This window comes from Sciurus carolinensis, chromosome 8 (assembly GCF_902686445.1).
Source record: "Sciurus carolinensis chromosome 8, mSciCar1.2, whole genome shotgun sequence".
In the NCBI taxonomy this organism is placed as follows: Eukaryota; Metazoa; Chordata; class Mammalia; order Rodentia; family Sciuridae; genus Sciurus; species Sciurus carolinensis.
This window is the reverse complement of record NC_062220.1, coordinates 64,695,347-64,708,633: the sequence shown is the minus strand read 5'-3', so window position 1 is coordinate 64,708,633 and position 13,287 is coordinate 64,695,347. Positions and strand designations below refer to the sequence as shown.

The window sequence follows — 13,287 nt, the reverse complement described above, 5'->3', positions numbered from 1 at the left end:
GATTTTATGATACACCAAAAAGGACAGTTAGCAAATAAATAAAAGGAAAAATTGGTAAAAGAAAATATGAGGGAGATATAAAACAAATATGATTAAATGACTTTAAAGAATTTTTTAAAGAAGGGATGCTATTAAGAAAACCTAGTAGATATTTAAAAGCACCAAGGAGAACTTTTAAAAATGAAAAATACAGTCATAGAAATTAAATATTCACTGTATAGTTTTAAAAAGTTAGAAGGAACTGAAGAATTAAAATACTGTACTACAGATAGAGCTGAGAAAATAGCACAGGATATGCAATAGAGAAAGAAATAAAAATAGTAAGAGTGAAAGACATGAAAAATATAATATGAAATACATAGGTCTAAAATTCCAGAATAAATGTAGAAAGACTGGGCAAGGATTAATATATTAAAAGATAGTAACTTATAATTTTCCAGATCTGATTAAAGATATGAATCCTCAAAGTAACAAGGCTCATCAGGTACTCAAAACATAAATAAACCTATACCTTCATTCATCAAAAACCTTTAGAATACCAAAGACCAAGACAAAAAGAAGCAAGCAAACAGAGAAAAAAGATTATTTACAGAGGAGCAACAATTAAATAGATAGTTTCTTATGAGTGAAAACAGAAATTGTGGATTCTTATCCTGGTCCAAGCATGGTTGTTCATGGAACTCAAACAAGGTCATTCTAATGTTCACTAGGAAGACACAAGAGCAGCCAAGACCAAATATGAAGAAGTGAGAGGCATGTAGGGAGGGTAGCAGCTATTAAGAGTTATTTTATACAGATATAGTAATTACAACAACTTGGTTTCAACACAGAGATAGCCATATTGACTAATGGGGCTGGAGCTGGAGACATTTATAGGAGATTGTTTTGTGACAGAAGTGGCATTACCAGTCAATCATTTGGGGAGGAAATTGTGAATAGTGCTGGGGTAACTGATTGTCTCTATAGAAAAAATTAAACTGGATCTCAACTTCATTTATTATCCAAAATCAATTTCAAATGAATTAAAACTACAAAAAGGGGAAAAGCAAAACTTTAAAAATCAAGGGAATCTCTCTATGATCTCAGAGTAGAGAAATACTTATTAAACAGAAAAAAGGTCACAAGCATAAATAAAAGATAAATTCAAAACTTTTTATATATCCAAAGACACATAAACGAAATGAAAAAATACTTATAGCCAAGAAAAGATTACTACTACTATCCAGAGTAAACACATTTAAATCACAAGAAAATGAGACAGAAGAGACAGATCCTAATAGAAAATGGACAAAGGGTAGAAATAGACAACTCAGAGAAGAGCAACCCCAACTGGCTATAAACATGAAAAGATTTCCAATCTCATTAGTATCATGGAAATGCCAAAGTGAGATAAAATTTCATTCCTTTCTCTTAGGTCAAATTATAAAAGTTTGACAAAGTAAAGAGAAGGTGAACTTGTGGGTAGACAGGAGTCTTAAACCTACCTGATAACAGGAACAGGTATTTATCCAATTGTTTTGAAGAATTAATATGAAGTGACATATTACACAGTAATTCCACTTCCAGTCATGTACCCCTGTAGCCTTTCTCAACTGAGATTCCTATGAGAACCCAGAAAACAGAAGATAATCCGAGTGACTACTTTCTCAATTCTCCTAAGGTGAACATAGTTAATACTATTGAAGATGTAAAGAAAAAACAATGCACTAATACAGTGAGTGCCTTAGAGGATTAGGTGTCATTTCTCTCACAAACACCAGCAGAGAAAGACTGCTGGAGGACCTCCCTTGTGTGTATGTAAACACTTACACAGGACCTTGAATGCAGCCCTGCTAGTAATGACAGAAACACAGAAATGACCCAAATGTCCATCAGAAGTTTATGGTCATTCTCCAGAAAAGCAATCTCTGACTTCTGTTACAGCCAAAAAAAAAGTTTTGATTTCTCTGAGTAGATTCAAAGTCCTCTTCATTGTGGTATGCTATAAATGCCTATAGTTCTGACCATTGAGCTGTCTCTTCACCTCTCACTGACAAAACCAGCACTTGATGACAACAGATGTGTCTGACTTGAGAAGGGGAAAAGACAGGGGCCAGAAGGAGTTGTTTTCCTACTCTATGCAGAGTGTGTTGTCTTGTAGGAGAGGGTGAGGATGAAGTTAGAGAAAGCAGAGGAACGTGAAGATGGAATTCAGGGAGCCCATTGGATTAGCTTTTACATCCTTTCTGGATCTGGAATCCTTTCGTGCCTCCATCATTCCACACAGATTATTGAGTTTCTACTGGGTATTGGACACTGGGATAAATTTAAGAATATAAAAATAAAACACCTGTCTTAGGAGTTTGCACATCAAGGATAAAGAAAGGCTTATAAAGAAGTAATAGCAATATGCAGTGAGCAGTGGCATCATGAAGGAAGACTCTAAGTCTGAGAGGGTGGTGGGACTGTCTAGGGGAAGTGAGGGAATCTGGGAAGGGCCATATGGCAAGGCATATGATATTTAAGGGATATCTTAGAGAATGACTCTGAGTTTGTTCAGTAGACAATGACTAATAGTATGGAGGTCTGACAAAAAAAAAATAATACTTTAAATTCATGTTAAAGACTGGTAGAATATAAGGAGTGACATAGAGCAGCTAGGGAGGTGGGGCCAGAAAAGTGTTCTTGGGTCAAGCCAGGAAGGACCTTATATTCTACATTAAGGAGTTTGGAATGTGTTTGGATAAACAAAGGAGGCACATAATCATATTTGCATTTTTAAAATATCACTCTGAGTTCTACTGAATGGAGTCTGAACTCCTCTTTCTGAGCTCTTCATGAGTTGCTTCATAATCAACTCATGAACTGGGTGTTCCCCAGTACACACCCTCCACTGTCTGTTAATATTTCACTGTTAATAGGTCAGGGTCATACCCAGTTCTCAGCCTATACTCACATGTTGTCATCAACCCCAAATACAGTTCGTGACAGGCTCAGGAGTCAGATTGCATGGGTTTGAGTACCATCCCCATCTTTTGTTGACTGTCGTAAGCTTCTCTGAATCTCAGTTCCTTTATCCAAAATAGGGATAGAGTTGGGCATGTAATCCCAGAGACTCAGGAGCTGAGACATAGGATCACACAAGTTCAAGACCAGCCTCAGCAACATAACAAGGCCCTAAGCAACTTTAAGAGACCCTGTCTCAAAATAAAAAACACAAAGGAATGTGGAGCACTGGGGCTGTAGCTCAGTGGCAGAGTGCTTTCCTAGCCTGTGTGAATGGGTAAGGCGCTGGGTTCAATCCTCAGCATCACATAAAATAAACAAATAAAACAAAGGCATTCTGTTCATCTACAACTACAAAATTAAAAAAAAAAAAAAAAAAAACGGAATGGGGATATGGCTCAGTAGTTAAGAACCTCTGAGTTTAATTCCCAGTACCAAAAAATACATTAAAAAATTAAAAAAAAATAGAATAGAAATAGTTATTGTCATATTGGTTCTGTGAGAATTAAATGAGTGTAATCTGTGAAGTGCCTAAAAAAAGGAACTGATACCTAAGTTAGCACTAACTAGGAGTTGACTATTTCAATTCTCATGTACATATCCAAAGACCTATTGGACCAGACCCAGTTTAAATCCTGTCTCCTTTTGAAATCTTGCTGGACTTTTGCCAGTTCTTACAGGTTTTCACTCTATAACTATTTTTAATATGCAAAACATCATACAAGGGTTTATATTGTGATACTGTCTTCAGTGGTTCACTGTTTCCTTAGTTCACATCTGATTCCCCAACTCGATTGCAAGTACTTTGAGAGTAAACACTGTCCCATTCTGGAGCACGCTCTGGCCACATGGTAGGCAAACTAGCATAGTACTGATTAAACTAATCTTTTCTAGAAAAGAACCATAACTGTGAACGGGATGTGTTCCAAGTATATTCATTGCCTAAAATCTGAAGTACCACACCTTTACTTCAGAATTATTCATTGCTAAATAAACGTTCTTAATTTAAAAAAAAAAAGTTTTTACTTTATAAAGCTTTGATTTAGTAGTTTAATCTCAATGATTCTCTTTTTTTGTTTGTTTTAAAGATGGGACATCTTGGGAGCTGTTATTGGTACAGAATGTGGAACCATAGAATCAGGTTTATCAATGGTCTTCCTCAAAGATGGAGAGAGAAAATTATGCACTCCATACATGGACACTACTGGTTACGGGAACCTGAGATTTTACTTCGTTATGGGTAGGTACATTTTGAACAAACTTTGTCGATGTTAGGGCAAATTCCAGGCAAGTACTTATCTCTGAGAAAGTAAGAAGTTTGTTCTCTACCATATAAAATGAAAATTCATGAAATACGAACTCTGTGGACAGAGCAAAGACCTGTGGCATTCATCCTGCTGCAGGCCAGCCCTGCTGGAATCTTCTTGTCAGGGGCTAATCTTAGCATGCCACGACAAGGCCTCAAGAAAAACACCACAATACCTTCCTTCACTTCTCCCTCTATGGTCATGGCTGAGAAGACAATAGGAGAGAGGCTAAGCGCAAAGCAGCCCCTTTGTCCACAGCCAGTAACATCACCAAAAAGCAGTCATCAAGATGAGTCATTTGTTTTCATGGATCTCCCATCATTGCATAATCCCTTTGTTGTGGGAGGCTGAAAAAGACACAGGTTTATAATATTTTATCATACTTTAATAATATTCTCTACATTCTTTTTGTAAACACGTAAAGGAAGTATTCATAAGCCATGTTTTTCTTTAAATTTATTATAGAGTAAACAAAGTTGGAAAGATACCCAAAGAAGAATTAGGGGTTTGAACTTTGTGCACCGGCCCCCCAAAATTGATCCTGCTAGTCAACAAGAGCCACAGTGACATGTTCTTTCCTGATGTCATTCCAGAAATGTGTGTAGGTGTCACATGCCTTCTTTGTTGAGTGACTGGGAAAGCACAGGCAACATCTGGAAGTGAAACAGGAAACAAACATTGTCTACCTTTGAACTTACCAGCAAAGATGTCAGTTCAGCAGGACAAACAGGTCTCTTGAGTCTAGGCTTCTTCGGCAGTGGCTATTTATCTCACATCCCACACTTCACCTCTTTGACAATCATCCAGCTCAGATTTGCATGGTAAACCTCAGGACTGTATCATGCTTGCAAGCATATTTCCTGTGTGATGCTAACTCATTTCCAATAATGATCTGTTTGATAACTGAGAAGGCATAGATAGAAAATAAGTAATCTCACATTTAAGAAAATCTTTGCCTTGACTCTGAAATGGTTTGTATATTTAAAGGCCCAGAGTTCATTTCCTTTAAATAATTCATGTTCATGCTGTCTCTCATTTTATTAAAAATGATTCCTGCAAAACCTATTGCAAAAAAAAAGTTGGAATGAATATTTATTATGCCAGTCTAATTTAGACTTTTTTCCCTTTTTACCATTTTGACACAATGAATTTGAATTCTTAACTTTTTCATAGTAAAGCAACCCAGTTAAGTGTGTTTATGTAAGACTAAGTCCTCATTTAATTCTTTTATATAAGTGCCTATGTATGAGATATTAAGTCATCTTTATTTCTTTCTAGAACAAAGCAAGTTTTTAACTAATGAATTAAAGTAGTATTGACCATACAGGAAAACTTAACTTGAATGAACCCAAAGAAAGTGAATTATCCCAAGTAAAATCATCTCCATTCAATTAAAGAATAAGAAATGGCTATTAAATGTAGGGTCCTGGACTAGGATATGTGGAGATTACAACTAGGGAGAATAATGCCACCAGAATCACAAAGTTGCTGGTCCAATGAGCCTAATAGATAGACTTACATATCTTTGTTGTTATGGATATAAAAATTACTTAGACACAGCCCCTGCCCACAAGTAACTTCTAACTATGTACAGGAAGAATGCAGGATGCTGTAGTAGAATGAAACTGCTAAGGAAATGCAGAAAAAAACTGTGAGCAATCACAGTGGGAAATGGTAGTGAAGGGGATAAAGTAAAGCTTCATAAAGGAGATGGCATTTGAATTCTGCCTTGAAGACTGGGCATGATTTACATTTAAAGGAAGAAGAGAATTCTAATCTAAGCCATTTGGGAAAAGGGCATGAAAATAAAAGTACACGGTAAGTTTGGGACTGGGTGATTCCCCATACATAGATGAATGGAATTTCCCATACGTAGTCCAAGTAACCAAAAGAGCTAGAAAAGTAAATTGGGGCTGAGTGGTGATTTCCTTTAATCCTGAAGGGTTTGGTTATCTCCTTATAGGTTACCTGGGTCCATCAGAGGGTTATTGTTGATTCTGCAGAATATCTTCTAGTGAGCTTTAGAAAGATTCTGACAGGAAAGTGAAGGAGACTGAAACAATAAGAAATCAGAGGGCAGTATACTAGTTAGGGCAAGTTTATCAGATAAAAGAAAGAGAGAGAAAAAGAAAAAATGGTTAAAGAAAAAACTACAGCCCCAGTTAAACTTATATTACAGATAAACAATAATTTTTGTATAAATATTTTCCCTGCAGTATGTTTATCTGGCAACCCTAAATTAGGAGGCTATTGCACTAGTCCAAGCAACAGAAGAATCCAGGCAGTTATGCTGGTAATGTCACCGAGAGGACAGAGGGGATAACTGAAAAGATGGAGCCTTCAGTTGGCTCCCAGTTGACTGTGGGGCTGTGAGAACCATATTAGAGAGGACACAGACTTCTCTTCAGGGTGACTGGAAAAATAGTGTCATTTCCTAAAATAGGAAATTTCAAAAAAAAAAAAAAAAGGAGGCTAGTGTGCAGAAGATTTTGATATTAGATATGTTAAGACTGGGTTTTCTCACATGTCATGAGAAGGAAGAAATTCTATTCAGGGTTTGAGTCAGATTTGAAAATCATCCACATACAGGTGACAGCTGAAGCCCCTGGGGTTGTTGCATCTCCCAAGTAGAAGGTAGCATAAAGCATGAAAAATTCTTAGGAAGAACCCTCAGGTAGATATAGGTAGAGAAGGCAAAGGAGATGGACAGAGAAAGGGCTTCAAGGGAGGCCTGAGGAAGGTCTGTCATTTGACACCAAAGGATAGAAGAGAGTGATTCAGGTGGGATGACAGGGAGGTGATCTGCAGTGTACACAATGCCACAGGTAGAGAGCCATCCAGGATAAGGCTGAGAGGCCTCCAGTGACCTTTCAGAGAGCATCCCCCATGTGATGCCCGGGAAGCCGAAGTATAAGGAGTTAAAAAAAAGACATGTCACTGAACTAGGATTGCTCCTTCAAGAATGTCATCAGTAGAGTTAAGAAAAGAAATAGGGTCTGGATCTTGAGGAAACCACAGTATCCAGGGAAGGTATTCGTTTTAGGACAGGAGAGGGGAAGAGAGGGGAAGGTAGGGGAAGGTTGGGTAGGATAAGGCTGGACCTATAGAAAAAAACAAAAATTTGATAGCTAGTGGGAAAGAAAGTACTATGGGAAGTGATTTATGATAAGACAGTTTATAAATAACCCCTCTGGCACCTTTGGAGAATCAGTGGCTAATTGTTAATCTAGATGACTTCAAACTCCCTCCCCCTCAGACCCTGTCCTTGATATATTATATCCTTGTTTCATATCAGATTCCTGTGACTATAATTTCTGGAAAACTTGTTCTGCTTCCAAAATTCAGTTCAAAGTCTATTTCCTTTGTTTATATATTCATTTATTCAAACACAAATTCACTGAGGGCCAGTATCCAGCACTGTTTTTAAAAGTCAGAATGCAATGAACAAGACAAAATTAACCTAACAAACATCATTCATTTGATTATTTGTTTATTGTTCCTCCAACAAGTTATTTACTGAGCATCTACAATGTGCCCAGCTCTTTTAGCCCACACTTGTATCTCTTTCCCCTGAATTTTTACTGCAACCATGGCAGCACAACACAGTTTACTTCTAATGGTCATTCTTTCACATAAGGAGCAACATATCCCCCTTGGCAATATGTTCCCAAAATCTCCAGTGGATGTCTGAAACCACAGATAGTACTGTACCCTTTACCTACTGGTTCTTTATACAAATACGTACCTATGATAAAGTTTGATAAATTAGGCACAATAAGAGATTAACAACAACTAATAAAATAGAACAATTATAATAATAAACTGCAATAAAATTATGTAAAGGTCCTCTCTCTCTCTTGCTCTCTCTCTCGCTCTCTCTCTCTCTCTCTCTCTCTCTCTCTCTCTCTCTCTTTTTCTCTCTCTGAAGAGTTAGTATTTTCAGACCATGGGAAACTATGGAAAAAAAAAAAACAGGAATAGAAGAGACTCCTATATACTGTTCTCACTAAATAACAAACTTTCTGAGGTCAAGATGTATTTCCTCTTCTAGTCCAGTGCTCTGCAAATAGTAAAACCTCAAAAAAAAAAAAAATCACTTTCTAACTATGCTACTTAAAATAATATTTAAAATACTTAAAAACTTGCCATTCATCTAGCGTTTATTGAAATGTGTTCATTGCTATACACGATGCCCCCTGAGTGCTACTTTCCACAATGCATCAAAGGCGAAGGAGCTAAAGGAGCTGCTGTCACTGGAACTTCGCAGAACTAATAAATTGCCCCCCCGAGGGCTCTTTCAGATAAACTCTATCATCATTTTAATGTCCTGGATCCTTTTGGACCTTCTTCTGCCATTCTGGGCTGGGTGAGGCTCTCACATGTTTTGCTTCTCTCTGAAAAGCAGATGCAGTTCATGGAGTCTTCTTAGGAAAGCACAGAGGGTACAGGGGAAAAGCTAATGAAATCACAGAGAACTGATCATTCGAGTCCTGTCTTTAGGTGTGGCGCACCAAACCCACACCATCTGGGACCTTTCACCTTTGTAGTTCTTTTTCCTGGTAAGCCTTCAAATGTGTTTAATACTCAATTTAAAAAAAAAAATCTGATTTTTCTAAAAGGGAATTTTGTTTTTACATGGATCCTTTCCCCCAGAGATCATCATTTACCATGACTTTACTAACTGCACTTATCACAACATTGAAGTGTGTAATAAAATGCTAAAAACAATGATACTAATGTCAAAATCATAAGATGTTCTCTATGGGTTGTTGACCTTGAGCAATAAGCATCCATTGGGATGAGATCTACATTATCATCATCATATCTACTTTCTCTATTTTCAGTTCTACATTACTTAATACAGTAAATTTTTATTATATGCCAATTTACTTATGCCAAACACATCTAACATGCCAAATGTTAATGCTTTATAAATGCCATCATCCAGGCTGGGGATATAGTGCAGTGGTAGAGTGCTTGCCTAGCATACATGAGGTCCTGAGTTCAATCCCCAGAACCACTTAACAAACAACAAACAGAAAAACATACCATCATCCAAAACTCCCCTTCTGAGTAGTAGTGTAAATTTGAAGTTAAACAAAACAACATTAAATACAGACCTGACTTTGGTAATATGGGCTCAATATGTACTTGTTACAGTTTGGCTATGAAGTGTCCCCAGAAAGCTCATGTGTGAGACAATGCAGGAATGTTCAGAGGTGAGATGATTAGATTATGACAGCTGTGACCTAATTGGTGGATTAATTCATTTTATGGATTAATCATTTAAGTGGATTAATGAGTGGTAACTATAGGCAGGTAGAATATGCTGGAGGAAGTATGTCACTGGGGGGGATGCACTTGGGGGTTATATTATCCCCAGATCCTTGTACTCAAACTTTCTCTGCTTCCTGGATGCTTTGAACTGAGCAACTTTCCTCTTCCATGACCTTCTACCATGATTTTATGCCTCACTTTGGGCCAACAGCAATGCAGTCATCTGTGAACTGAGGCCTCTGAGACCATGAGCCAAAATAAACTTTTCCTTATCTAAGTTGTTCTTGTTGGGTATTTTGGTCACAATGACACAAAGCTTACCAATACAATAATCTCTCTTGAACTCAACTTCTCTCAGCAACGTGGATACATGTTAATACTTACCCAGAAATGTTGTTATGAAGTGAAAGAAGATAATACTTGTATTATCATGGCATACAGTAAGTGCTCAAGAAAAAGTAAACATTATTACTCTTACATTAGTAATACTCTAAAAGTCTGGCCTAAAAGAAAACCCTGGTCCAGACATTGCCTTCTATCATTTGCAACATCAATTCTTTATGAAACTGAAAAGTCACAGATACCTTCCTTCAAGATCTGGACCATATCTCTTCTTAACTCTACTGAACATATTCTTGAAAGAGTAGTCCTAGTTCAGTGATATCTTTTTTTTTTTTTTTTTTTTTTTTTTTTTAACTCCATGGGCTTTGATTTTCCAGGCGTTATACTTTTGGAATGCTCTCTCAAAAGCCCCTAGTGATCTCACCCTTATCCTGGTTGATCTTTCTCTCTGTGGCATTCTCTATGCTGAAGGTCACCTCCCTGTCATCCCACCCAGAGTCGCTCTCCTCCATCCTCCTTGGGAATTAAGTAGGTTATCAGGCAGATTTTCTCACAAGTGACTGAACTATAAATTTAGTGTGTTATGAGCTGGGATCTCAATCTGCTCTCCAAAACTTTTTGACCAAATATGGATGTTAATGTCCCACAACTCTACCTCGTAACTTACTGCTATCCCACAACCCCCTGAGCAGCTCTAGGAACACATCAATAGAGTGAGAATGTGTGCAAACTTCCTCATTCTCTGGCTCAACTAGATACTCTGGTAGCAAACTCCCAGAATCATCTAGTCTGTCTTAAAGAAGCTTAGTTTCCAAGCCAGACCCTGGCTTCTCTGCCATTGAGCCAATTTCTTGGGTTGCTTCCACTGGATTTGCTCATAAATCCCAAATAATTTTAGGATTAACCTAGGAGAATTTAGTTAGGAGTATTTGCACAATATAAGTCTAGTAGTATATTTCCAAAGCCAAATACAAGGCATCTATTAAGCTAGTAGTTTAGGTTATTTAGGAAGATGAAATAAGGATGTCATATAAATAAGACAGCTTGCCAATCAAAATGGCCTTCACTGGTGACATTGGTGGGGTCATTACTGTCAACTATGTACGTCTCAGGTTTATAGATTCAGAAAAATCAATTTTCTTAATGACCCCAGAAATGGGACCTTGGAGACTGGCTCATGTTATAAGCTCTGAGGAGGCTTATGGACAAATCATAATTCTTATCAATAGGTATGACAATTTTAACTTCTAAGCATGGAGGAATAGACAGTGTTTATAGGATCAAATCAAATATATCTATCACCCAGTCATTTTAATGGCAAGAGTTCCAGAACTATGATAATCTGATAATCATTCTTCACTGAAGGACACATCTTGCCAAATGAAATCCCCATGACTTGCCTTGGTTATTAACAGCCCTTTTATTCCTGTCCAGGCTATGGACATCCTGTAAAAGTCTTGCTCACTGATGCCCTTCTTTTTTTGCTAATATTTCTTCTATTATTGTGAGATTTCTTGTACTGATTGTATTCTTTCTACTTTTCTTATATAACATCACTTAGCAAATCATTTCTTCCCAAGATGGAGTTTGAATCAAACATTTATAAGTAATTGACACTTTCTTGGTGTGTTTTATTTCACATGGTGAGTCTCAACCATTATTTATTTTACTAGGTTATTTCCCAAAGGGTAATCTCATTCTAGAATTCTGGGATTGCATTTCTAGCACCATAGAGTGCTAGCAGTAGCAGATTCCTGTAGATAAAAATTAACACTGATGGTGGCTGGTTTAAGAACTGAAGGAATTTTTTAGATAATAGTAAAAGTAAAAAGTTAATGTTACAAACTTTGGGCCTTAAGGATAGAATATTTTCCAGTAATTGCATGTACACTTTCACACTCCCGTTGTTATGATTGTGACTAATATGAAGGATAATGGTGGGTGGGGAGAAGTGTCTAGTTAAGCATGCCATCCTTTAAAAGCCAGGTTCAGACTTTTGTTAGAAGTCAGAAAGAGCAAAAATTGGGCTGGGGAGATAGCTCAGCTGGTAGAGTGCTTGCCTCGCAAGCATAAGGCCCTGAGTTCGATCCCCAGTACTGCAAAAAAGAAAGAAAGAAAGAAAGAAATAGCAAGAATTATTGGCCAAGTACAGTAGTGAAAAGAACAGAGTGTTATGGTTTAGATATGAAGTGTCCCCCAAAAGCTCTTGTGTGAGACAATGCAAGAAAGTTTAGAGGTGAAATGATTGGGTTATGAAAACCTTAACTGAATCAATGCATTAGTTCACTTGAATGGATTAACTGGGTGCTAACCAGGCAGGTAGGGTGTGGCTAGAGGAAATAGGTCACTGGGAGTTTGACTTTGGGGTATACATTTTGTCCCTGATGAGCAGGGTTCTCTCTCTGCTTCCTGATGGCTCTATCCAGAACTGCTTTCTTCCACTACATCCTTCCACCATGGTATTCTGCCTCACCTCAGGCCCAGAATAAAGGAGTTGGCCATCTATGAACTGAAATCTCTGAAACTGTGAGCCTCAAATAAACTTTCCCTCCCCTTAAATTATTGCAGTCAGGTCTTTTGATCACAGCAACAAAAAAACTGACTAAATACAGAGGATCAAAGGGTAAAAGATCAAAGGGCAAAAGAGTTACACCTATTCATGGCTTTTCCACCAACTAGTTAAATGATGTTGAGTTCTGGTACCTTCTCTGTTATTCAAGTCATCATCAGAATAATCTTAATTTCATTATCCAGAATAATTTGAAGTACCTTCCAGTTCTAATAGTATATCATTTCCTGTAATGGTGAAGTAGAGTGATAGTGAATAAACTACTCTGTGCATCTTCCAATAATTGAATGAGGTACCAAATATAAAATCGAAAAATGTAAAATGAACTACACTTAAAATACAAATATATATGCTAAAATACAATAGGTATTACTTTGCAACTGTCTGAATGACTTTAGAAGTCTTCAATGCAGTGTATCACCAAACTTGTTTTAAAAAACTGTAATCAATAACTTCTGAATTTTGACCATAAAGAACTCAAATATAAAAAAGTCATGGTTTATTAAAAAGCAAGAGCATTTCTTTTTTATTGATTCATTTACTTATATGTAACACTAGAATTCATTCTGACATAATATATAAAAAGATGGAATATTATTTGCTCTAATTCAGTCCCCAGTATTTCCCCTTTCCTTCCCCAAAAGTGTGTCATTTTTAACGTGGTTTGAAACAGGGACATGTGGTCACTGCTCAACACAGACATTTATTTAATCCCACTAAGCAAATAGTTACTTTGACCTTCACAAATATCAAGTCTTTAGTGGGGCTCATCTGAACTATCTTCATAAATGATTTCCTTGGGTTTGG

The 13,287-nt window shown here is 37.1% G+C and overlaps 1 protein-coding gene across 3 annotated transcripts in view; it reads left to right on the top strand.

Annotated features, from left to right (window-relative positions):
• Positions 1-13,287, top strand: part of Reln (reelin) — a 461,189-nt gene that overhangs the window by 292,260 nt on the left and 155,642 nt on the right. For all 3 annotated transcript variants that reach the window (XM_047560479.1, XM_047560477.1, XM_047560476.1), the window contains exon 12: positions 4,074-4,225. In XM_047560479.1, the coding sequence (XP_047416435.1) occupies positions 4,074-4,225 (152 nt within the window). The remainder of the gene's footprint in view (positions 1-4,073; positions 4,226-13,287) is intronic.